The sequence below is a fragment of the Oncorhynchus nerka genome, linkage group LG17 (assembly GCF_034236695.1).
Source record: "Oncorhynchus nerka isolate Pitt River linkage group LG17, Oner_Uvic_2.0, whole genome shotgun sequence".
Lineage (NCBI taxonomy): Eukaryota > Metazoa > Chordata > Actinopteri > Salmoniformes > Salmonidae > Oncorhynchus > Oncorhynchus nerka.
In genome coordinates this window covers 38956873-38984036 of record NC_088412.1, presented here as the reverse complement: position 1 = coordinate 38984036, position 27164 = coordinate 38956873, and the positions used below count along the sequence as shown (strand labels likewise).

The 27164-nt window shown below is 43.4% G+C and overlaps 1 protein-coding gene across 1 annotated transcript in view; it reads right to left on the bottom strand.

Moving 5' to 3' along the window:
* Positions 1-27164, bottom strand: part of ptprfa (protein tyrosine phosphatase receptor type Fa) — a 441814-nt gene that overhangs the window by 49004 nt on the left and 365646 nt on the right. The window contains 7 exon segments of the mRNA XM_029686556.2: positions 77-283; positions 1797-1878; positions 10187-10443; positions 11626-11723; positions 12798-12937; positions 13106-13547; positions 14900-15017. Coding sequence (XP_029542416.2) covers positions 77-283; positions 1797-1878; positions 10187-10443; positions 11626-11723; positions 12798-12937; positions 13106-13547; positions 14900-15017 — 1344 coding nt within the window.

Below are 27164 nucleotides of genomic sequence, written 5' to 3'. Positions count from 1 at the left end.
GTGATACCGTATGGAAGTTGTGTTTGTGACAGGACTACAGTATCTATAGATACGGAGAAGTGGTTGTTTCACTTACAGATTCGTGGCCTTTGAGGGCAGCCAGTACGAAACAGAGGTACTGCTGCTGGCCCGGTAGAGGCTTGTTGTAGAAGCCGTTGTACTTCTTCTCGTCTCCTAGAGGGAAGGTGTCTGGGAGAGCATCCATCTTGGCAGCGATGTAGGGTCTGAGGAACTCTTGGGTCTGTCTCCTCTTCAGGCTCTGGTCAGAACTAGCCTCCAGGAGCTGACATGACATCAGAGAGAAATACTTATCTGCAGCCCAAATAGCGCCATTCTGTATGTAACTATGTTGGAAATAGGGTGCCAATTGGAGCGAAGACTCAAAGATACACAATTTCCTGCCATTATGGCTTTGAGCAAGGCACTTAACTTTATTATCTATCTGTTCAGTTTGGGGTTTTTGTTTTTATTCTGTAGCAACTATATAGTCAATAATATAGAACACACATACTGTTCACATCAAATAAATATGTGTTCATAAACTGCGCCCATAGGCCACAATGAATTGTGCTTCTAGGCTCACAGGTGGGTTAAAATCTTACACTGCAAATGATGCATAGAGTAATTCAATTTATAACATCTTGGTCCTGCAGCCAGGTTTCACACTTGAGCTGCTCCTCTCTTGTCTCTCTCACCACTCGCACCTCTTTCTGACCTACAGCTGTGGTGAGAGGTCATAGCTTTATTAGACAGTCTCAGGAGTGTGTTCCTGTGTGTGTGTGTGTGTGTGTGTGTGTGTTTGTTCCTGTGTGTGTGTGTGTGCTTGTTCCTGTGTGTGTGTGTGTTTCTTCCTGTGTGTGTGTGTGTGTGTGTGTGTGTGTGTGTGTGTGTGTGTGTGTGTGTGTGTGTGTGTTTGTCCCTGTGTGTGTGTGTGTGTGTGTGTTTGTTCCTGTGTGTGTGTGTGTGTGTGTGTGTGTGTGTGTGTGTGTGTGTGTGTGTGTGTGTGTGTGTGTGTGTGTGTGTATTCAAAGAGAATGTCTGAAGTATTCTACAGTTCTACTGACTCCTAGAAAGTCCACGTTACATTTTTATGTGAACCCCCCCCCTATAACCTTGTTCCTCTTCTCCGCTCTTCAACACGACTTTAACCGACTCATTTCATACCGACAGTTTCTCTAGTCTATAAAACGGCAGCAATAGCAATGTTTTAGATTGCATAGAAAGAAAAGGCTTTGACAATGAGAGAGCAGATCTTGCTGTCTCAAAGGTGCTTTGGATGCAGGCATATTTATTTAACGCGCTCTATGCTTTTTGATATTCAAGAGGCTGCACTTTTTCTGCAGACGACAGTAGATTGAGAGAAAGCAAACTCACGAGAAAGGTATTGAAGCCCAAAAGGTCCACATTAATAAAACAAAGCAAAAAATGCTATGAGCAGCTATTTAGGAGTGTTTTAAGTGCCTCAAACACTCAGGAGAAGCAAAACTTGAAATGAAAAATAAAAAGCTTATTTTTTAAAATTGGAAATCACCATCCTGCACAGCAAAGACAAACTGTTAAGGGCAAAAATGGCAATTTACATGTGTAGTGAAAGCTGAGAATTCTGTAATCAGCAATTCACAGCACGATCTGTCGATATCGTCTTGTTCTTTTTTTGGGGGTGGGGCAGAGACGAAATATATGAGGTGTTTTAAAGATGCTTCATATTTAATGGGCTTGGTGCTATGGAAGAAAGGGATTTTTTTGGTCTGTGCCCAAAGGAGGTGCTGTTAACACACGCACACACACGCACTCACCTCATCCAAGTCCATATCTTCAGGGTTCTCCCACCTGTGTAGTGTGGCTGGTGTGACAGGAACCACCACTATGTAGTAATATCTGTAGAGAGAGAGAGAGACAGGCAGGTTGAGCACGACCAGGGTGTTTGTGTACGTGTGTGTGTGTGTGCGTGTGTGTGTGTGTGTGTGCGTGTGTGTGTGTGTGTTTGTGTGCGTGCGTGTGTGTGTGCGTGTGGTCTAACTTTACTATCCTTTTGGGTTCCAAAAGTCCTCTCATCGGATAGTAAAACAAGGAACATTTGAATAGTGGGGACATTTCAACCGGTCCCCAAAAGGAAAAAAATGCGATTTTAGATTTAGGTGTTAGGTTTAGGGTTAGGATTACAATTAGGGTTAGAATTAGGCTGAGGAGTTAGGGGCTAGGGGTTAGGGGTTAAGGTTAGGGCTTGGTTAAGGTTAGGTTTAGGGAAAATAAGATTTAGAATGAGAATAGATGTTTTGGTCCCCACTTGGATAGTAAAATCCAATGTGTGTGTGCGATGGAGTGAGTGAGTATGAGTGTGTGTGCGTGCGTGCATGCATGTGTGTGTAACACGCTGTCCCTTTGGGTAAGCCTGAGCATATCTCAGATATCTCTATTGTCATAACATTCAGGCTCTGCTAAGGCCTCAATCTATCCATACTCGAACATAGATATGTAGTTTCTCATACCAAATAATGAATCCCCTGATAGGCGAACACACGTATGCTATGCACACACACACCTCCCCCTCTTATGCGTCAACATCTTTGCCCAGTTAAACCTATGTAGTTAACTTCTGTCACCAGAGGAATAGTAGGATAAGTTTGGCTTTGGCTCGGATGTTTACTCTGGCTCTTGTGTGTGTGTGTGTGTGTGTGTGTGTGTGTGTGTGTGTGTGTGTGTGTGTGTGTGTGTGTGTGTGTGTGTGTGTGTGTGTGTGTGTGTGTGTGCGTGCGTGCGTGTGTGTGCGTGTGTGTGTGATGAAAAGGTCTGGCCAGGGCATTAAGATACTGATTGTATTGCTAAATTGTTTTTTTTGTTTTTTTTCTCACTCATGCTGGCGCTGCTTATTACGGCTTAGATGTTCACAGTTTCTTTTTAGAAACAAACACTTGAGTGCAAGTAATTCACAAGTCTGCCTGAGTAGGAAGGGTAAAAAAAGTACCTTTTCTGAAATTGCAGGTTCTGCATTGGGCCCCTGATTTTTTATTAGTTAACATTTGAAGTGAACTCTTGAAGAAATTGCTTTCTGCTCTAATAGGAGAGTAGCATAGAGCTACAGTAAATCCAATCAAATTGTATTTGTCACATGTGCCGAATACAACAGGTGTAGACCTTACAATGAAATGCTTACTTACAAGACCTTAACCAACTAAATACAGTTAAGAAAATATCACAAAAAAAGAGTAAGAGATAAGAATAACAAATAATTAAAAAGCAGTACAGTGATGTGGACGCCAAGGAACTTGAAGCTCTCAACCTGCTCCACTAAAGCCCCATCGATGAGAATGGTGGCGTGTTCGGTCCTCCTTTTCCTGTAGTCCACAATCATCTCCTTTGTCTTGATCACGTTGAGGGAGAGATTGTTGTCCTTGCACCACACGGTAAGGTCTCTGTCGTCCTCTCTACGGGCTGTCTCATCGTTGTCGGTGATCAGGCCTACCATGTTGTGCCATCAGCAAACTTAATGATGGTGTTGGAGTCGTGCCTGTCCTTGCAGTCATGAGTGAACAGGGAGTACAGGAAGGGACTGAACACGCACCCTTGCGGGGCCCCCGTGTTGAGGATCAGAGTTGCGGATGTGTTGTTACCTACCCTCACCACCTGGGGGCGGCCCGTCAGGAAGTCCAGGATCCAGTTGAAGAGGGAGGTGTTTAGTCCCAGGGTCCTTAGCTTAGTGATGAGCTTTGAGGGCACTATGGTGTTGAACACTGAGCTGTAGTCAATGAATAGCATTCTCACGTAGGTGTTCCTTTTGTCCAAGTGGGAAAGGGCAGTGTGGAGAGCAATAGAGATTGCATAATCTGTTGATCTGTTGGTGCGGTATGCAAATTGGGTTGGGTCTAGGGTTTCTGGGATGATGGTGTTGATGTGAACCATGACCAGCCTTTCAATGCACTTCATGGCTACAGACGTGAGTGGTATGGGTCGGTAGTCATTTAGGCAGGTTACCTTAGTGTTCTTGGGCACAGGGACTATCGTGGTCTGCTTGAAACATGTTGGTATTACAGACTCAGAAAGGGAGAGGTTGAAAATGTCAGTGAAGACACTTGCCAGTTGGTCAGCACATGCTTGGAGTAAACATTCTGGTAATCCGTCTGACCCAGCGGCCTTGTGAATGTTGACCTGTTTAAAGGTCTTACTCACATTGGCTGCGGAGAATGTGATGACACAGTCGTCCGGAACAGCTAATGCTCTCATTCATGTTTCAGTGTTATTTACCTCGAAGCGGGAATAGAAGTGATTTAGCTCATCTGGGAGGCTCGTGTCACTGGGCAGCTCGCGGCTGTGCTTCCCTTTATATTCTGTAATAGTTTGCAAGCCCTGCCACGTCCGTCGAGCGTCGGAGCCGGTGTAGTATGATTCGATCTTAATCCTGTACACAATCCTGAGAACACTTTGCCTTTTTCATGGTTCAGCGGAGGGCATACCGGGATTTCTTATAAGCTTCCGTGTTAGAGTCCCACTCATTGAAAGCAGCAGCTCTACCCTTTAGCTCAGTGCGAATGTTGTCTGTAATCCATGGCTTCTGGTTGAGGTATGTACGTACAGTAACTGTGGAGACAACGTCATCGATGCACTTATTGATAAAGCCAGTGACTGATGTGGTGTGCCATCGGATGAATCCCGGAACATATTCAAGTCTGTGCTAGCATAACAGTCATGTAGTGTAGCATCTGCTTTATCTGACCACTTTTTTATAGACAGAGTCACTGGTGCTTCTTGCTTTAAGCAGGAATCAGGAGGAATCAGGAGGATAGAGTCAGATTTGTCAGATTTGCCAAATGGAGGTAGAGGGAGAGCTTTGTGTGTGGTGTACATTTCTTTTCCTCTGGTTACACTTTAACATGCTGATTGAAATGAGGTTAAACTGATTTAAGTTTCCTTGCATTAAAGTCCCCGGCCACAAGGAGCGCCACCTCTGGATGAGCGTATTCCTGTTTGCTTATGTCGGAATACAGCTCATTGAGTGCGGTTTTAGTGCCAGCCTCGGTCTGTGGTGGTATGTAGACAGCTATGAAAAATGCAGATGAACACTCTAGGTCGATTTTGTGGTGAGATACTCTACCCCAGGTGAGGAAAACCTTGAGATTTCCTTAGATATCGTGCACCAGCTATTGTTTACAAATATGCATAGGCCCCCGTCCCATGTCTTACCAGAGGCTGCTGTTCTGTCCTGCCGATAGAGTGTATAACCCGCCAGTTGTATGTTCTTAATGTCGTCGTTCAGCCACGACTGTTTGAAACATAAGATGTTACAGTTTTTAATGTCCTGTTGGTAGAATATACGTGCTGTCAATTCTTCCCATTGATTTTCCAGCGATTGAACATTAGCTAGCAGGATGGAAGGCAAGTGCAGATTAGCCACTCGTCTCCTGATCCTCACAAGGCACCATGATCTCTTCCTGCGAAACCTCCGTTTCCTTTTCCAGCAAATCACTGGGATCTGGACCTGGTCGGGTGTCTGTAGTAGTATATCCCTCCCGTCCGACTCATTGAAGAAGAACTCTTCGTCCAATTTGAGGTGCTACCGACCCCCCTCAGCTCCCAGCTGTGCCCTGGACACCATTTGTGAATTGATCGCCCCCCATCTAGCTTCAGAGTTTGTTCTGTTAGGTGACATAAACTGGGATATGCTTAACACCCCGGCAGTCCTACAATCTAAGCTAGATGCCCTCAATCTCACACAAATCATCAAGGAACCCACCAGATACAACCCTAACTCTGTAAACAAGGGCACCCTCATAGTCGTCATCCTGACCAACTGGCCCTCCAAATACACCTCCGCTGTCTTCAACCAGGATCTCAGCGATCACTGCCTCATTGCCTGTATCCGCTACGGAGCCGCAGTCAAACGACCACCCCTCATCACTGTCAAACGCTCCCTAAAACACTTCTGTGAGCAGGCCTTCCTAATCGACCTGGCCCGGGTATCCTGGAAGGACATTGACCTCATCCCGTCAGTTGAGGATGCCTGGTCATTCTTTAAAAGCAACTTCCTCTCCATTTTAGATAAGCATGCTCCGTTCAAAAAATGCAGTACCAAGAACAGATACAGCCCTTGGTTCACTCCAGACCTGACTGCCCTCGACCAGTACAAAAACATCATGTGGCGGACTGCAATAGCATCGAAGAGTCCCCGTGATATGCAACTGTTCAGGGAAGTCAGGAACCAATACACGCAGTCAGTCAGGAAAGCTAAGGCCAGCTTCTTCAGGCAGAAGTTTGCATCCTGTAGCTCCAACTCCAAAAAGTTCTGGGACACTGTGAAGTCCATGGAGAACAAGAGCACCTCCTCCCAGCTGCCCACTGCACTGAGGCTAGGTAACACGGTCACCACCGATAAATCCATGATTATCGAAAACTTCAATAAGCATTTCTCAACAGCTGGCCATGCCTTCCGCCTGGCTTCTCCAACCTCGGCCAACAGCTCCGCCCCCCCCGCAGCTCCTCGCCCAAGCCTCTCCAGGTTCTCCTTTACCCAAATCCAGATAGCAGATGTTCTGAAAGAGCTCCAAAACCTGGACCCGTACAAATCAGCTGGGCTTGACAATCTGGACCCTCTATTTCTGAAACTATTCGCCGCCATTGTCGCAACCCCTATTACCAGCCTGTTCAACCTCTCTTTCATATCGTCCGAGATCCCCAAGGATTGGAAAGCTGCCGCAGTCATCCCCCTCTTCAAAGGGGGAGACACCCTGGACCCAAACTGTTACAGACCTATATCCATCCTGCACTGCCTATCTAAGGTCTTCGAAAGCCAAGTCAACAAACAGGTCACTGACCATCTCGAATCCCACCGTACCTTCTCCGCTGTGCAATCTGGTTTCCGAGCCGGTCACGGGTGCACCTCAGCCACACTCAAGGTACTAAATGATATCATAACCGCCATTGATAAAAGACAGTACTGTGCAGCCTTCTTCATCGACCTTGCCAAGGCCTTCGACTCTGTCAATCACCATATTCTTATCGACAGACTCAGTAGCCTCGGTTTTTCGGATGACTGCCTTGCCTGGTTCACCAATTACTTTGCAGACAGAGTTCAGTGTGTCAAATCGGAGGGCATGCTGTCCGGTCCTCTGGCAGTCTCTATGGGGGTGCCACAGGGTTCAATTCTCGGGCCGACTCTTTTCTCTGTATATATCAATGATGTTGCTCTTGCTGCGGGCGATTCCCTGATCCACCTCTACGCAGACGACACCATTCTATATACTTTCGGCCCGTCATTGGACACTGTGCTATCTAACCTCCAAACGAGCTTCAATGCCATACAACACTCCTTCCGTGGCCTCCAACTGCTCTTAAACGCTAGTAAAACCAAATGCATGCTTTTCAAGCGATCGCTGCCTGCACCCGCATGCCCGACTAGCATCACCACCCTGGATGGTTCCGACCTTGAATATGTGGACATCTATAAGTACCTAGGTGTCTGGCTAGACTGCAAACTCTCCTTCCAGACTCATATCAAACATCTCCAATCGAAAATCAAATCAAGAGTCGGCTTTCTATTCCGCAACAAAGCCTCCTTCACTCACGCCACCAAGCTTACCCTAGTAAAACTGACTATCCTACCGATCCTCGACTTCGGCGATGTCATCTACAAAATGGCTTCCAACACTCTACTCAGCAAACTGGATGCAGTCTATCACAGTGCCATCCGTTTTGTCACTAAAGCACCTTATACCACCCACCACTGCGACTTGTATGCTCTAGTCGGCTGGCCCTCGCTACATATTCGTCGCCAGACCCACTGGCTCCAGGTCATCTACAAGTCCATGCTAGGTAAAGCTCTGCCTTATCTCAGTTCACTGGTCACGATGGCAACACCCATCCGTAGCACGCGCTCCAGCAGGTGTATCTCATTGATCATCCCTAAAGCCAACACCTCATTCGGCCGCCTTTTGTTCCAGTACTCTGCTGCCTGTGACTGGGCAATTGCAAAAATCGCTGAAGTTGGAGACTTTTATCTCCCTCACCAACTTCAAACATCAGCTATCTGAGCAGCTAACCGATCGCTGCAGCTGTACATAGTCTATTGGTAAATAGCCCACCCATTTTCACCTACCTCATCCCCATACTGTTTTATTTATTTACTTTTCTGCTCTTTTGCACACCAATATCTCTACCTGTACATGACCATCTGATCATTTATCACTCCAGTGTTAATCTGCAAAATTGTAATTATTCGCCTACCTCATGCCTTTTGCACACATTGTATATAGACTCCCCCCTTTTCTACTGTGTTATTGACTTGTTAATTGTTTACTCCATGTGTAACTCTGTGTTGTCTGTTCACACTGCTATGCTTTATCTTGGCCAGGTCGCAGTTGCAAATGAGAACTTGTTCTCAACTAGCCTACCTGGTTAAATAAAGGTGAAATAAAAAAAATTAAAATAAAAAAAACACTATAGTTAATACTACAGTAAAGTCTGCAAAAAAACCTACAGTAAATACTACAGTAAAGTCTTCAAAAACACTACACTACAAAAACACTATAGTATTTATGCCGTAGTGTAGAATACTATAGAATTGATTCATGTCGGTGTGTAGAATAGCGTGACGTATATACAGGCACTGGAGTTGTTCTCCAACCAGGTAGCCCTGGAGGACACAGCTTGTGTGTATGCGTGCGTGCGTGCAGATCCTCATCCTCCATAAATCCTTCATCATCCTCGTGCTCATCTGAGGATATTGATTTAGCATTAGCATGGAAAGCCATGTTTTTTTTTCTGTGTGTCTGGTGAGGAAGGCCTTCTGGACCTAAATTACAGCGAGCTCAGCCTCTTTTGCCTCAGTTGTGCGTCATCTTCTCTCTGTCCAAATCATCTCTCAACTCCTTTAAGTGCTGGGTGTTACTTTTAACAGTATAGCTCTGGCCTCCAGCCAAATAGATGAACAGATGAAGTAGCACCCAGACAACATACAGTAGCAACACTTGACAACTCATTCTTTATCCTCTAACCATTCTCATTCTCTATCCTCTCCTGTTCTTCTTTTTGTTAAACCTTTATTTAACTAGGCAAGTCTTAAGAACAAATTCTTATTTTCAATGATGGCTATGGTGGCAAAATTGCAAGATTATGCTATAATACTTTAATTGCATCAAATGGTTATTTTATTTCAACAGAATAGAGTACTCTTAACTATTGTGTGTGTGTGTGTTCTACTGAGGATGGGCCTCTGGGAGATAACACTGACAGGAGATTTACCATGTCTTTTGGGTGATAAAACATAAAGAGCATTCCAGAGCATGAGTTAATGTGTCTGTTCTATACCGTACCAGGGAGAGATGGTTCCAGTTTGGAGTCGGAGGACCAGACACTGGTCTATAAAACGAAAACCGTTGACACAGCAGATACTGTCTGCTATGTATTATAGGTATCTTTCATACAAATCTTAACCTTGTGACCCATTCTATATATCTGTTGTTCGTCATGTAGGTTTAAAGGGGGTGTACCTTGGCTAGAAAAGACCTTTGTACTTTTGTCTCGGGGCTCTCAATGGATCATCAGAGACGGTGATGGGCTGACCAGCCATCGCTATTGCAAAGCTCTCACTATTAAAGATTTAGTTTATGTATAACTCTGACTTGTGTGATAAGTTTGTCTCTCCTCATTTGATAGTAAAGAAATGAACCACCACACGGCCTAGGAACAGTGGGGTAACTGCCTTGTTCAGGGGCAGAACGACAGATTTGTACCTTGTCAGCTCGGGGATTCTAGCAACCTTTTGGTTACTAGTCCAACGCTCTAACAACTAGGCTACCTGCCGCCCCCTATCTTCTTAAGGACATAGTTGGGACAGTTGGTGTTGGAGGATTCATGTTGACTTGTTGCTTACAACTATAGTAAGCACAGGATGGATAAGTAAGCACAGGATGGATAATACAAGTAGTGGCAATAATAGATAATACTAATAGGTATAGGGATTTAGATCGCCATCTTGTATACAATGGACTCAGAAAGAGATCCCCGACTAAGGAACAATCGCCCCCAGGTCCCCAGTTAGAGGTATAGGGACACAGCAGGAGAAACAGATTTATAACCATGCCACGATGCAGACACATCAGCATTGAACAGGATGGAAGTTGGTTATAGCCCTAGTTTTAGCAGTGAGAGTGATGGTGGTAGTGACAGTAACAGCCACAGTGTTTATGGGACAGACCTGACAGGGGCGGTGGTGGGGACTTTGGGCAGGGTGATGGTGAGCTTGCCCCCCTCCTCTGGGTCGTGTTGGTATTGGATGGGTTTGGTCTTGAGCAGGTCCGGGGCGGTCCTGATGGAGACCTGCTGCTGTAGACCCCCAGCACTGTTCCCTCTAGACATCAACACAAAGCTGTAGTCTGTGTCTGGCTGCAGCCTCGTGATCAGCTTCCTCTTCAGGTTCCCCTGCACCTCCACACTCTGCTGGTTATACAGTATCTAGATAGAGACACAGGGAGGAGTGCTTAGTTATATACACACACACACATATATATACACACACACGTACACAAACACACACACAAACACACATACAGTACCGGTCAAATGTGTGTACACCGCTACTCATTCCGGGGTTTGTCTTTATTTGACTGTTTTCTACATTGTGGAATAATAGTGAAGACATCAAAACTATGAAATAACGCATATGGAATCATGTAGTAACCAAAAAAGTGTTAATAAAACCTAAATATATTTTATATTTGATTCAATACCAACACTTCTTCTTCATCTTTTTTCAAATACTGTAAAACTATTTGGTCAAAATGTTGTCTTGAAGACAATGTTCATTTGCTTTGACCCTAGTGTTCCATTTGTACATGTCACAGGAGGTTGGTGGCACCTTAATTGGGGAGGACAGGCTTGTGGTAATGGCTGGACCTGAATCAGTGGGATGGTATCAAACACATCAAACACATGGTTTAATGCCATTACATTCGTTCCATTCCAGCCCTTATTGTGAGCCGTCCTCCCCTCAGGCATAATAAACTATATTGAAAAGAACACAGATTTTGATTTGGAACCTGAAAAATGTGCCTTTCAACTTACCGAATTGAGCCTTGTTTCAATTTTTTTTTTTAAGTTTACCTTTGTTATGTGATAACAATTACAACAGAACCAGTGAACAGAAATGACATTTACTCTCATGGGTGTCAAAAGAAAAAAGATCTGGAAGCCACGCCCCTACCTACGCCTCCAGCCTTCCTGCTTTGACCCAATGGGTCATATCTCAATAACCAAGCAGTTAAGAAAACAACCCACGTAAGTGACACAACACCTGCAACAAAGCAGTTGTGTCAACCAAACAACCCAGCATTTTTTAGAGTGCATGATGATTTTATTTTCCCTTCTTCCTTGTGTAATTTTCTATATGAACCTCATTGACAGTTATGGACCACGTGTGATGGAATATAAAATCGTAACCTATTATTTAAAGCTTGGCCATATACTTCCTCATTCCCATGATATTTCAATATATATTTCAATCCTAGCCCCTCCATTGTGTTGTGTGAGCCTTCTTTCCATTGTCCACTGACAAAAGTGGCGTCACTCACGCACAATGCAATTCCCTCATTGGGCAGGCGAAAGGCACGCTATCAGGATGGAGTTGTCTTTACTTACTTTGAAAGGCACTTGAGACTTGTATGTTTCTGGCACTTCCCAAGTCAGCAGCACTGACGTCTTCATCACGGCTTTCACACCAAAGTTTTTGGTGAACTCTGGGGGAGTTGGGGGGAGAAAGAGGGTGAGAGGAGGGAGACAGAGGGTGAGGTGAGGCAGACAGGGTGAGGTGGAGGAGAGAGGGGTGAGACAGAGGGAGTTGGTGAGAGAGGGTGCGTTGGGGGAGAAAGAGGGTGAGGTGGGGAGAGAGTGAAGAGAGAGGTTAGGTGGGGGAGAGACGGGTGAAACAGAGGTGACGGAGACAGAGGAAACACACAGAAGGTAAATTATAAAAGAGCACTGTCATCTGTACTTGCTGTAACATGATAGAGCTAGGAGAACCCTAGAGCATCTTGGGAGATAAAATAGTAAGGGACACAAAGCAGATAGAGAGCAGATAAACAGATTATGAAGCGAGTCTCTGGAGAGATATCTAATTCACAATAGTTCACTAATGTTCAGTGACCCATACTTTGTAATGGTAACATTAAGAGATGTTATTGCATTTACACTTGAACATAAATATATGCATGATAAAACATCAGGGGAACTACTCACATGAGTGTTCCTCTACATTAAACTTCACTGTAACTGGTGGGTGTAAAACAGTGGGATCTGAATCCCAGTATCTGGTAGCTGCCTCCTAGACCTCTGTGCATTAGATTTGACTATGAATAGCTAGTAGCAGGAAGCTTAGCATATATTTCCACATCAGCCATATGTGCCCTAATATGAACATGAAAGGAGTGTTCCATGGTGCTGATGTACTGCTGTACTGGTTACGCTGGACTGGTTCTGCCACTCTTGTCCAGTTGCCACCAGCTTCCACACACACAGTTACGCATCTGTTCCTCTCCCATACCATCTGCTCTGTGTGTGTGTGTGTGTGTGTGTGTGTGTGTGTGTGCGTGTGTGTGTGTTTGCATGCCTGTGTGCATGTGGGTCTGGTGTTGTCTGCATCTGTGTGAGACTATTTATACAGATCAGCAGAGCTCATAAGGCATGGAGGTCGACACGATCATGCTCTCAGTGTGTGTGTGTGTGTGTGTGTGTGTGTGTGTGTGTGTGTGTGTGTGTGCCTGCACTCGGGTTTGTGTGTACGCCTGCATTGCGTATGTCCACCGCATACTCACCTGGCATGGCGGTAGACATGGTCCTGCTCTGTATACTAGGACTGATTGGTCCCCCTCCCTTGCTGGTGAATGCCCTGATCCTGATATCATAGGTGGTATCAGGCTGCAGCCCCATGATGGTCATCTGGGTCTCTGTCGTGCTGTTGAGGCAGATGAGATAAGGGAAGATAAGATACCTCTGTTTTAGGACAATGGACTATCCAAGATGAACTTCATTGAGATAAAGTGAGGACTTTCTGTGTTAAGTGGTTTATCAATGTCTCAGAAGGTGTTTACATTTTTTTATTCACATTGGTATTGAATATTACCTGTTGGTGTGGTTCTGCTGGCTGTTGATATCTCTGTACACCACAACGTACTGGACAATCTTCCCGTTCCTCTCAGCCAGCACCGGAGGCTCCCAGGCCAGCTTGGTTGTGGTGGTGGTCAGGCCCACAACGCTCAGGTTCTGGGGGTAGCTACTGGGCACATCGTCTGGCGTGGTAATCTCCTTTGCGTACTCCTCCCCGTTGCCCACCCGGTTTTTGGCACAGAGCTTGAAGATGTAGGTGGCGCCCTTGTGCAGGCCGGTGACGGTGAAGTGGTCTTCTATCTTCTTGAAGTCTTTTACGGTGAACGACTCCTCCTCCATGCGTTTGTACTGCAGCTGGTAGCCCATGTGCTCTCCCACCATCTCCTTCGGAGGTTGCCACTGGATGAGGGCTGTGTTACCGATGGTGGTGCTGATCATCATAGTGGGCCTGCCTGGGACTGATGGGTAAAGAGAGGGATTAGGATCATTAGGATAATGACATAAAAAATACTTTAAAATGACATTGAACACACCTAATGGGCCCTGGACGAAAGTGGTGCACTATATGGGGAACATGGTGCCATTTGGGAGGCAACCATTGTGAGCAGTCAGAGTAAAAGGGCAGTTTCAGGTCAAACCAGTCAGAGTGAGTACTACTGCACATTCACCATTTATACTGGTCCTGAGCGCCCTGGAGCCGGTTTTCACAAAGGATCTCTATGGACTTTGCTCTGTTCATCTTTGCCTCGATCCTGACTAGTGTCTCAGTCCCTACCGCTGAAAAACATCCCCATAGCATGATACTGCCACCACCATGCTTCACCATAGGGATGTTGCCAGGTTTTCCCCAGATGTGGCACTTGGCATTCAGGCCAAAGATTTTGGTTTCATCAGACCAGAGAATCTTGTTTCTCATGGACTGAGAGTCCCTTAGGTGCCTTTTGGCAAACTCCAAGCGGGCTGTCATGTGCCTTTTACTGAGGAGTGGCTTCCGTCTGGCCACTCTAACATAAATCCCTGATCGGTGGAGTGTTGCAGAGATGGTTGTCCTTCTGGAAGGTTCTCCCATCTCCACAGAGGAACTCTGGAGCTCTGTCAGAGTGACCATCGGGTTCTCGGTCACCTCCCTGACTAAGGCCCTTGTCCCCAGATTGCTCAGTTATGCGGGACGGACAGCTGTAGGAAGAGTCTTGGTGGTTCCAAATCTCCTCCATTTAAGAGTGATGGAGGCCACTGTTTTCTTGGGGACCTTCAATGCTGCAGAAATGTTTGGGTACCCTTCCCCAGATCTGTGCCTCGACACAATCCTGTCTCTGAGCTCTACGAACAATTCCTTTGACCTCATGGCTTGGTTTTTGCTTTGACATGCACCATCAACTGTTGTACCTCATACAGACAGGTATGTGCCTTTCTAAATCATGCCCAATCAATTACATTTATCACAGCCGGACTCCAATCAAGTTCTAGAAACAGCTCAAGGATGACCAATGGAAAGAGGATACACCTGAGCAAGTTTTTTAAATACATTTGCAAAAATGTACATAAACCTGTTTTCGCTATGTCATTACGGGGTATTGTGTATAAATTGATGAGGATTGTGTATAAATTGTGTATAAATTGTGTATAAATTGATGAGGTTATTTTAGATTATATTTTTCATTATAGTGATATTGATATTTGTACTGCAGTGCCCTTTTGGAAGAAAACATTCTCTTTCACAATAATCACCTGATCAAGAAGGAGCAATGATTTAGCTGTGCACACTTGCTCCTGTGTGTGTGTGTTTGTGTTTGTGTGTAGCTCTACACACCTGCTCCTGTTGTGGTGACCACCTTGGCCTTACTGCGTGCCCCATCTCCCTTGGTGGTGTAGGCTGCCACAGTGACAGAGTAGGTGGTCTCAGGGAGCAGGCCTGTTATGACAGTCTCCTGTCGGAGAGAAACGCACAAACAGCCCATGTCAGACTAATGCTATGATGAGATGATGCCTAACACAATGGCCCAGCTTTCATCCACTGTACTGTGTTCAGTACACTCTGGTAGGGTTAGGCAGTCAAGCGCACACGCACACACACACCGTACGTCAGTGTAGCATTTGAAATACTCTCAAAGCATTGCATTTCTTTCTGAGAAATGGTTGCAGAGAAGGTAAAGGAACAAACAAAGTTCAAATGGTTTGAAAATATATAGAGAACAATTTTGGTACTCCCATGTTGCTGTGGTGATATAAGAACTGAGATTAAACCTTATACACTCAGTGGCCAGTTTATAAGGTACACCGCCACATTTACATTTACATTTAAGTCATTTAGCAGACGCTCTTATCCAGAGCGACTTACAAATTGGTTCGCTCCTAGAAGTTAGTCACGTGGCCCGAGGCTTGCTATATAAAGCAGGCAGACAGGCATTGAGGCATTCAGTTACTGTCCGATTGAACGTTAGAATGGGTCAAAAGAGTGACCTAAGCGACTTTGAGCATGGTATGATCGGCAATGCCAGGCACGCCATTTCCGGTATCTCAGATATGGCCAGCTTCCTGGGCTTTTTACGCATGACCGGGTTTAGCGAGAATGGTGCAACAAACAAAAAACATACTTACAGTGGCAGTCCTGTGGGCGAAAACAGCTCGTTAATAAGAGGTCCAAGGAAAATTGCAAGAATCATGCACGCTAAAAGGCTGGCCACAAACAGGAAAATAGTGGCACAGTACAATGGTGGTGTGTAGAACGGCATCTCGGAACACACAACTCGTCTGTCCTTGTCCACTCCTATCAGCAAAAAAAAGGAGAAGCCGCTCGTGGGCACGCAATCACCAACAAGATTGTAGACCTACACAAGGCTGGAATGGGCTACAAGACCATCGCCAAGCAGCTTGGTGAGAAGGTGACAACAGTTGGTGCGATCATTCACAAATGTAAGATCTGTCAATCTCCCTCTGCCTGGGGCTCCATGCAAGATCTCACCTCGTGGAGTTGCAAAGATCATGACAACGGTGAGGAATCAGCCCAGAACTACATGGGAGGATCTTGTCAATGATCTTAAGGCAGCTGGGACCATAGTCAACAAGAAAATAATTGGTAACACACTATGCCGTGAAGGATTGAAATCCTGAAGCACCCGCTCAAGAAAGCACATATACATGCCCGTCTGAAGTTTGCCAATGAACATCTGAATGATTCAGAGGACAACTGGGTGAAAGTGTTGTGGTCAGATGAGACCAAAATGTAGCTCTTTGGCATCAACTCAACTCGCCGTGCTTGGAGGAGGAGGAATGCTGCCTATGACCCCAAGAACCTCATCCCCACCGTCAAACATGGAGGTGGAAACATTATGTTTTGGGGGTGTTTTTCTGCTAAGGGGACTGGACAACTTCACCGCATCAAAGGGACGATGGATGGGGCCATGTACCGTCAAATATTGGGTGAGAACCTCCTTCTTTGTCAGTGGGCAAACGTACAAAATCAGCAGGGGATCAAATTCTTTTTTCCCTCATTGAAGAACCATATATATTATTTCCCAGCATGCTCTATTGCAGGGAGATTTTCATACAGTACCAGTCAAAAGTTTGGACACCTACTCATTCCAGCATTTTTCTTTAATTTGACTATTTTCTACATTGTAGAAAAATAGTGAAGACATCAACACTATGAAATAACACGTATGGAACACATGTAGTAACCAAAAAAGTGTTAAATCAAAATATATGATATATTTGAGATTCTTCAAAGTAGCCGCCCTTTGCCTTGATGACAGCTTTGCACACTCTTGGCATTCTCTCAACCAGCTTTGTGAGGTAGTCACCTGGAATGCATTTCAATTTACAGGTGTGCCTTGTTAATTTGTGGAATTTATTTCCTTCTTAATGCGTTTGAGCCAATCAGTTGTGTTGTGACAAGGTAGGGGTGGTATACAAAAGATAGCCATATTTGGTAAAAGACCAAGACCATATTATGGCAAGAACAGCTTAAATAAGCAAAGAGAAATGAAAGTCATCATTACTTTAAGACCAGGTCAGTTATCTGGAAAATGTCAAGAACTTTGAAAGTTTGAAAACCATCAAGCGCTATGATGAATCTAGCTCTCATGAGGACCGCCACAGTAAAGGAAGACCCAGAGTAACCTCTGATGCAGAGGAAAAGTTCATTAGAGTTATCAGCCTCAGAAATTGCAGCCCAAATAAGTGCTTCACAGAGTTCAAGTAACAGACACATCTCAACATCAACTGTTCAGAGGAGACTGTGTGAATAAAGCCTTCATGGTCACATTTCTGCAAAGATATTTCTTGGGCCAAGAAACACAAGCAATGGACATTATACTGGTGGAAATTTGTCCTTTGGTCCAAATTTGAGATTTTTGGTTCCAACCGTTGTGTCTTTGTGAGACACAGAGTAGGACACTGGTACCCCTGCACATTGACTCTGTACCTGTACCACCTGTATATAGCCCTGCTATTATTATTTACTGCTGCTCTTTAATGATTTGTTATTCTTATCTCTTACTTTTTTTGTAGGTATTTTCTTAACTGCATTGTTGGTTAATTGCTTGTAAGTAAGCATTTCCCTTTAAAGCCTACTACACCTGTTGTAGTTGGTGCATGTGACAAATAAAATATCTCCACATGTGGTTTCCAACGTGAACCATGGAGTAGGAGTTGTGATGGTGTGGGGGTGCTTTGCTGGTGATACTGTCAGTGATTTATTTAGAAATCAAGGCACTCTTTACCAGCATGGCTACCACGGCATTCTGCAGCGATATTCCATCCCTTCTGGTTTATAGTGGGACTATAATTTGTTTTTCAACAGGACAATGACCCAACACACCTCCAGGCTGTGTAAGAGCTATTTGACCAAGAAGGAGAGTGATGGAGTGCTGCATCAGATGACCTGGCCTCCACAACTACCCGACCTCAACCCATTTGAGATGGTTTGGGATGAGTTGGACTGCAGAGTGTAGGAAAATCAGCTAACAAGTGTTCAGCATTTGTGGGAACTCCTTCAAGACTGTTGGAAAAGTTTTCCAAGTGAAGCTGGTTGTCCAAAGCTGTAATCAAGGCAAAGGGTGGCTACTTTGAAGAATCTGAAATATGAAATAGATTTAGATTTCTTTAACACTTTTTTTGGTTACTACATGATTCCATATGTGTTATTTAACAGTGTTGATGTCTTCTCTATTCTACAATGTAGAAGACAGTCAAAATAAAGAAAAACCATTGAATGAGCAGGTGCAAAAACTTTTGACTGGTACTGTAATTGTTTGATTTACTGTAATATTTGTATTTTTGCATGTGTTGATTAATTTCATGCTACACAAAAAATATAAATAACATACAGTTTTCTAAACTAATTCAATCTGTTAGAATTTTTTGCGCTTGTTACTGAAATGGTTGTTCCTGTTTAGATGATTGAGGTCGTCTCAGTATTCAATCTTCTCTACTCTGGCAGTCATTCTGAATGCAGGTTATGGGTAACTAACAATTACACTTGTTGGATAACCCGGGCTGGATTCCAATAGGAATCACACATCACTTTGCAAGCCAGCATAATGTGACTTGTAGGCCTGATGTGATCTGTAAACCAGGAGATTCCTAACATCACTCTGTTAGGGTATAACTAGGCCCTCAAAGAAAGGCTTTATTATTTACAGTATTGTATTCTCATAAATATGTATATTTTTTAAAGGCTAATTAGGCTGGTGGAACCATTCATAAAGGGTTCAAAGAACCCTCCAAAGATAAAAGGGTTCACTGTAGAACCCTTCAAAGGGGTTCTTGGCAGAACCCTCCATAGAGAGTTCTGGGTAGAACCATATACAGGGGGTTCTTTGAAGAACCCTAAATAAAGAGTTCTAGTCAGAACCCTCTGCAAAAGGTTATACCCATCACAAAAAATGATTCCCCTATGGGGACAAACTGAAGAATCCTATATGGTTCTACACAGCACCTTTTCTTTCTTAGAGTGTACTTTTGACAAGGGCCCATAGGGACACAGGAATGCTTTTGTCCAGGGCCCATAGTGATACAGGCATGCTTTTGACCAGGGCCCATAGTGACACAGGCATGCAAGTAGTGCAATATCAAGGGAATAGTGTGTCATTTGTGATGAATGAGCTTCAGACGGAAGAGCGAAAGTCAGAGACAGGAGCTGGGTTTCCAACTGAGAACACCCAGAGAGACTCATCCACCCATCCTTCTATCCCTCCATCTCACTCGCCCATCAGCCTACCACCCATGGTGCAAGCTTGTAAGAGCCTGGGGCATGGAGCTCAGCACAGCCCTCCGAGAGCAGATGAGATAACAGACCAAGAAACTGCAGCTAGCAACCACAGGAATGACATGGCCAGCTCCGCTTCCCAGAGCCCAAACCAATCTTTAATTATGATTTCATGGCTGTAGCCTCTCACATCTTTATTGCATGATAATCATAAAAACGAAGGCTTTCCCTTTCTGATAATTATGATGCAGCCATGTAATCACAGACATGCTACTGAGCAGAGCAGGCTGGCATAGTAGGCTATTTTGAGCAAAGATCGCCCACTTAGGGTTTAAGAAGCAGCCATCTCATCTTCCAGGGGGGGGGGGGTTCAAGATGAGAGGGAATACGAGTCATCTGGAGCTATTAATTTTCTTTAAAAAGCCTCATTATTTTTATCGTACAGTATTCCTTTTTAGTTTTGGCGCTGGAGTGGTTTCTCTCTTTCATTTGGAATAAAAATCTAATCAGGCTCTTCTCTCTTATTCAAATGCAGAGGGATGGGGGGAGGAGGAGGAGAGGGACGAATATCGGGTTCTCTGGGAATGTAGGGATGGATTCCCAAGGAGGGAATAGATTAAACATTTAACATTAAGACAGTCTGCATCCCAAATGGCGCCCGATTCCCCTTTTGACCAGAGCCTATAGGGCTCTGGTCAAAAGTAGTGTACTACAAAGGGAATATGGTGCCATTTGGGACGCAGACAAGACATGATGAAAGATTCTATTCTACATCCAAGGGAACTCTGTCCTGGCTTGTTTAACTGAAGCCAATCAAGTTGTCATGACTTCCAGTTCCAGTAGACTCCAGATCAAACGCTCTGGTCCTCTCCACCTACTTCTTCCACCCCTCTCTTCCACCTCCTCCTTCCACTTACCTATTCCACCGTCCTCCTTTTTCTAAACCTCCACCCTAAATCAACAGGGGTTCCTACACTGTGAAATCCAAGTGTTTAGGATCTGAACACATAACTAAACACTTTTCTGCAACACTTTTTAAACACATCAATACATTTATAATTTATATAAAAACACGTCACAGTGTTTGGATTGTAAACACCAAAACATGTTTATTCGATGCCAGTGTCAATTTTTGCACGTAAATCTTGGTTGGGCAACACATTTTTTTTTGGGGGGGGGGGACGCATGCCAGCAAAGCCACTACACTACACAACACAACACTAAACAATTCATTAATTGCACAATAACGGTGACAAACTGTGCCCACAAAATGTTAGGGCCTACATAAAGCTGTCCCAACAGCAGAGTCACAACAGCAGTCACAAAACCTTGCCACTGCTACACCTGGCTATCAGCAGAGCCTCGTCTGGCAGCAAAACAGCTAATTCAGGCTCATTTACTGCCTTTAAAAAACTATGGCATAACGGGACGACAAGCAGATAAGAGGCAGGTAAGAGGACGGCCGTAGTCAATCTAAATATTTGTTTAGCATTTTTTAAATGTACAGCGACAGAATACAGAACATGGGCCATTCTTACAGTGTTCTCCCTGTACACCAAGTCAGAACCATGGGATAAATAAAGTGGGCATAAAAGCAGACAACGAAAGCTCTTACAATATTCAAAGATTACATTTCTCTAAATAGGTTATAGGCTACATGTGCACCACCAAGTCAGAACAGTAGGCAAAATTAGGAGAGGAAAAGGGAGCAAATGATTAGGGTGAGACACATGGGCTCCTAACAGTTTAATACACAACATACACTTAGTATTACTTTCTTAGCTGCAGTATAGGTATCTCACTGGCATATTACATCATTTATGTAGTTGTGTACAATACATTTTTGGACTCACCTTGTTGTGCTGTGCTCATTTGAACAGGAAGGTGGCACGGGAGTTCTTCATGGGCAAATTTCGTCGTCAAACTTTGTCATCAAAGTCTAGCATTTTCTGGATTTATGGTGCTTTCAAGACAACTGGGAACTCGGAAAAAACAAGGTTGAATCATGATGACGTCAGTGACCTCCAGGTCGCGGCTCTAGTAAGAGGCCAGGAATTCCGAGTTGGATGACCTTTCTAAATGTATTTTCCCAGTCGGAGCTCATTTATTCCCGAAATCCCAGTTGTCTTGAACTCACTGAAGTCAGATTTCCCAGTTCCAAGTTAAACAGTTGTTTTGAGAACGGCAGAAATGATGCTGGATTGACAACATGGCCAATGTTGAATATTTGTCATTTTAAGCTTGGTAAAGAGACCACCCTTAAAGCCAGAAATGGGACCACACACCCACTCAATTGAATAGCAGGGTAGTGATTGCTTTGCAATGCTTGCAGTTAGCCACTGATTCCTTCCAAACCACTCAATGTTGAATTTGCGATTTCCAACTTGTTGTCTTATGTTTATGTCCAATGGCCGAAGAGCACCGAAATATTGTATCTATAATTTATCTTAATTATTTCTGTTCATAGGACACGGATTAAAAAGGATTTGCCAGTATATTGTTGACTTGATTCATGATGATAACTGCTAACTAAGATTTTGAAAGTATGATGTTGACATGATGTATGATGTTGATCAGTTCAATCAAAGCTACTGTAGATATAACGTGATTTGACGTAATTTTATCAATGACCTTGAACCTTCTTGGATGGGCACTTCTAATGTAACCCAAGTGGCTTGAATTTTCAAGCTCTACCCTTAGATTTTGGCAGTGACGTAGTGTCCCCGTGAGTGACAGAACACTAAGCCAATCACGGCGCAACAAGAGAACATTACCAACCCCTACGCTCTGTATTTTCCACCGGCAGCCCCCACAGTACCACAGAAAGCACTAAGCTAAGCTGAAAGACCTGAATTCTGGAGCCGCCTTAAGAAATCCAGAAATAAACCATGTTTGTATGCGGCTTTAACTCAATGATTATTATTATACATTGTTTTAAAACTGATATGTTATATCCCAAAATAACATGCAAAAAAAGGCAACCCTACCAGTCAAAGGTTTGGACACACCTAAGAGTTTTTCTTTAATTTTACTATCTTTCTACATTGTAGAATAATAGTGAAGACATCAAAACTATGAAATAGCACATGGAGTCATGCAGTAACCAAAAAGTGTTAAACAAAACTAATTTGATATTTGATATTCTTCAAAGTAGCCACCCTTTGCCTCGATGACAGCTTTGCACACTCTTGGCATTCTCTCAACCAGCTTCATGAGGTAGGCACCTGGAATGCATTTCAATTAACAGGTGTGACTTGTTAAAAGTTCATTTGTGGAATTTCTTTCCTTCTTAATGCGTTTGAGCCAATCAGTTGTGTTGTGACAAGGTAGGGGTGGTACACAGAAGATAGCCCTATTTGGTAAAAGACCATGTCCATATTATGGCAAGAACAGCTCAAATAAGCAAAGCGAAACAACAGTCCCTCATTACTTTAAGACATGAAGGTCAGTCAATCCAGAACATTTCAAGAACTTTGAAAGTTTCTTCAAGTGCGGTAGCAAAAACCATCAAGTGCCATGATGAAACTGGCTCTCATGAGGACCGCCACAGGAATGGAAGACCCAGAGTTACCCCTGCTCCAGAGGATAAGTTCATTAGAGTTAACTGCACCTCAGATTGCAGCCCAAATAAATGCTTCACAGAGTACAAGTAACAGACACATGTCAACATCAAATGTTCAGAGGAGACTGCATGAATCTGGCTTTCATGGTCAAATTGCTGCAACAAAAAAACACTACTAAAGGACACCAATGAGAAGAAGAGACTTGCTTGGGCCACATTAGAAAAACTGTCCTTTGGTATGATGAGTGCAAATTTGAGATTTTGGATTCCAAACACAGAGTAGGTGAACGGATGATCTCCGGATGTGTAGTTCCCACCGTGAAGCATGAAGGAGGAGCTGTGATGTTGTGGGGTGCTTTGCTGGTGAAACTGTCTGTGATTTATTAAGAATTCAAGGCACACTTAACCAGCATGGCTACCACAGCATTGTGTAGTGATATGCCATCCCATTTTGTTTGCGTTTTTCAACAGAAAAATTACCCAACACACCTCCAGGTGGTGTGAGTGCTATTTGACCAAGAAGGAGAGTGACGGAGGGCTGCATCAGATGACCTGGCCTCACGATCCACGGACCTTAACTTCTCTAGGGTAGGGGGCAGCATTCGGAATTTTGGATGAAAAGCATGCCCAAATTAAACGGCCTGCTACCCGGGCCCAGAAGATATGATATGCATATAACTGGTAGATTTGGATAGAAAATACTCTGTTAGAGTATTAAAACTGTTAGAAAAGTGTCTGTGAATATAACAGAACTGATTTGGCAGGCGAAAACCTGAGAAAAAGACATTCAGGAAGTAGTTTTTTTGTTGGTTTTGTAGTTTTCTATTCAAAGCCATTACAGCATCCATTGACTAGGGACTCAATTTCCAGTTCCTATGGCTTCCACTAGATGTCAACAGTCTTTTGAAATAGTTTCAGCCTTGTATTCTCATAAATTAGGGAGTAAGAGCAGTCTGAATGAGTGGACCCTACCGTGTCGCAGAGCTTTTTCATGCGCAATCCCGAGAGAGTGCATTTCTTGTTTACCTTTTATATTGACAACGTTATTGTCCGGTTGAAATATTATAGTTTATTTAGGCTAAAAACAACCTGTTTCTATGAACTTTACGGATATAATTTTGATTTTTTTTTGTCTGCCTGTTTTGACTGCGTTTGAGCCTGTGGATTACTGAAGAAAATGCGCGAACAAAACAGAGGTTTTTGAATATAAAGATACTTTTTATCGAACAAAAGGAACATTTATTGAGTAAATGAATGTCTTCTGATTGCCACCATATGAAGATCATCAAAGGTAAGTGATTAATTTTATCTCTATTTCTGAGTTTTGTAACGCTTCTGCTTGGCTGGTTACTGTTTGTAATAACTTGTCAACTGGGCTATATTCTGGGCTAGGTATGCTTTCACCGAAAAACATTTTATAAATCTGACACCGTGGTTAGATTAACAAGAAGTTAATGTGTAAAATATGTCAAATATGTTTTGTTTTCTGAATTTTTATAATGAGAATTTCTGTATTTGAATTTGGCGCTCTGCAATATCACTGGATGTTGGCCAGATGGGACGCTAGCGTCCCACATACCCTAGAGAGGTTAACCCAATTGAGGTGGTTTGGGATGAGTTGACCCACAAAGTGAAGGAAAGCAGCCAACAAGTGATCAGCATATGTGGGAACTCCTTCAAGACTGTTGGAAAAGTGTTCCAAGTGAAGCTGGTTGTCCAAAGCTGTAATCAAGGCAAAGGGTGGATTCTTTTAAGAATCTAAAATATAAAATATATTTTGATTTGTTGAACACTTTTTTGGTTACTACATGATTCCATATGTGTTATTTCATAGTTTTGATGTCTTCACTATTATTCTACAATGTAGGAAATTGTCAAATTAAAGATAAACCCTTGAATTATTAGGTGTGTCCAAACTTTCGACTGGTACTGTATATACAGTTGAAGTCGAAAGTTTACATACCCCTTCGCCAAATACATTTAAACTCAGTTTGACAATTCCTGACATTTAATCCTAGTAAAAATTCCCTGTCTTAGGTCAGTTAGGATCACCGCTTTATTTTAAGAATGTGAAATGTCAGAATAATGCTAGAGAGAATTATTTATTTCAGCTTTTATTTATTTCATCACATTCCCAGTGGGTCAGATATTTACATACAGTCAAATTAGTATTTGGTAGCATTGACTTTAAATTGTTTAACTTGAGTCAAACATTTTGGGTAGCCTTCCACAAGCTTCCCACAAAAAGTTGGGTGAAATTTGGCCCATTCGTCCTGACAGAGCTGGTGTAACTGAGTCAGATCTGTAGGCCTCCTTGCTCGCATACGCTTTTGCAGTTCTGCCCACAAATGTTCTATAGGAATGAGGTCAGGGCTTCGTGATGGCCACTCCAATACCTTGACTTTGTTGTCCTTAAGCCATTTTGCCACAACTTTGGAAGTATGCTTGGGGTTGTTGTCCATTTGGAAGACCCATTTGCGACCAAGCTTTAACTTCATGACTGATGTCTTGAGATGTTGCTTCAATATATCCACATGTTTTTCCTGCCTCATGAGGCCATCTATTTTGTGAAGTGCACCAGTCCCTCCTGCAGCAAAGCACCCCCACAACATTGGCAACATGATGCTGCCAACAGTGCTTCACATTTGGGATGGTGTTCTTTGGCTTGCAAGCCTCCCCTTTTCCCTCCAAACATAACAATGATCATTATGGCCAAACAATTCTATTTTTGTTTCATCAGACCAGAGGACATTTCTTCAAAAAGTATGATCCTTGTCCTCATGTGCAGTTGCAAGCCGTAGTCTAGCTTTTTTATGGTGGCTTTGGAGCAGTGGCTTCTTCCTTGCTGAGCGGTCTTTCAGGTTATGTCGATATAGATACATTTGTACCGGTTTCCTCCAGCATCTTCACAAGGTCCTTTGCTGTTGTTCTGGGATTGATTTGCCCTTTTCGCACCAAAGTAAGTCAATCTCTAGGAGACAGAACACGTCTCCTTCCTGAGTGGTATGACGGCTGTGTGGTCCCATGGTGTTTATACTTGCGTACTATTGTTTGTACAGATGAACGTGGTACCTTCAGGCGTTTGCAAATTGCTTCCATGGATGAACCAGACTTGTGGAGGTCTACAATCTACAATGTTTTGAGGTCTTGGCTGATTTCTTTTCATTTTCCCATGTTGTCAAGCAAAGAGCCACTGAGTTTGAAGGTAGGCCTTGAAATACATCCACAGGTACACTTCCAATTGACTCAAATGATCAATGATCAATTAGCCTATCAGAAGCTTCTCAAGCCATTACATCATTTTCTGGAATTTTCCAAGCTGTTTAAAGGCACAATCAACTTAGTGTACGTAAACTTCTGACCCACTGGAATTGTGATAGAGTGAATTATACATTAAATAATCTGTCTGTAAACAATTGTCGGAAAAATAACTTGTGTCATGCACAAAGTAGACGTCCTAACCAACTTGCAAAAACTATAGTTTGTTAACAAAAAATGTGTGGTTTGGTTGACAAATGAGTTTTAACTTCACTAGGGTGGCAGGGTAGCCTAGTGGTTAGAGCGTTGGACTAGTAATCAGAAGGTTGCAAGTTCAACCCCCTGAGCTGACAAGGTATAAATCTGTCGTTCTGCCCCTGAACAGGCAGTTAAGAATTTGACTTGACTAGTTAAATAAATAAAGGTAAAATAAAAAAGGGTATGGGGCAGCATTTAGAATTTTGGATGAAAAGCGTGCCATAATTAAACTGCCTGTTACTCAGGCCCAGAAGATAGGATATGCATATAATTAGTAGATTTGGATGGAAAACACTCTAAAGTTTCCAAAACTCTTAAAATAATGTCTGTGAGTATAACAGAACTGATATGGAAAATCCAACCAGGAAGTACTATTATTTTGAAAGGCTGTTTTTCCATTGAAAGCCCATCCATCATACAAAAACTTAGGGCCCAGTTCATGACCTCTATGGCTTCCTCAACATGTGACCAGTCTTTAGGCATTGTTTCAGGCTTTTACTCTGAAAAATGAGGGAGTTACTGCACTTTCAATCTGTGGCAAGTGGAAATTTCCATTCATCAGCCATGTATCTGATCGTGAACGCACCTTTCTTGTTTCTCCTTTCCTATTGACGAAGCTTTTGTCCGGCTGAAATATTATTGATTCTTTTTTGACGAAACAACCGTAGGATTGATTTTAAACATTGTTTGGCATGTTTCTACTAACTTTTATTGTACTTTTAAAACTTTTCGTCTAGAATTAGTGCACGCGCCTTGAGTTTCTGTGGCTAGGAGCTGACCTAACATAAT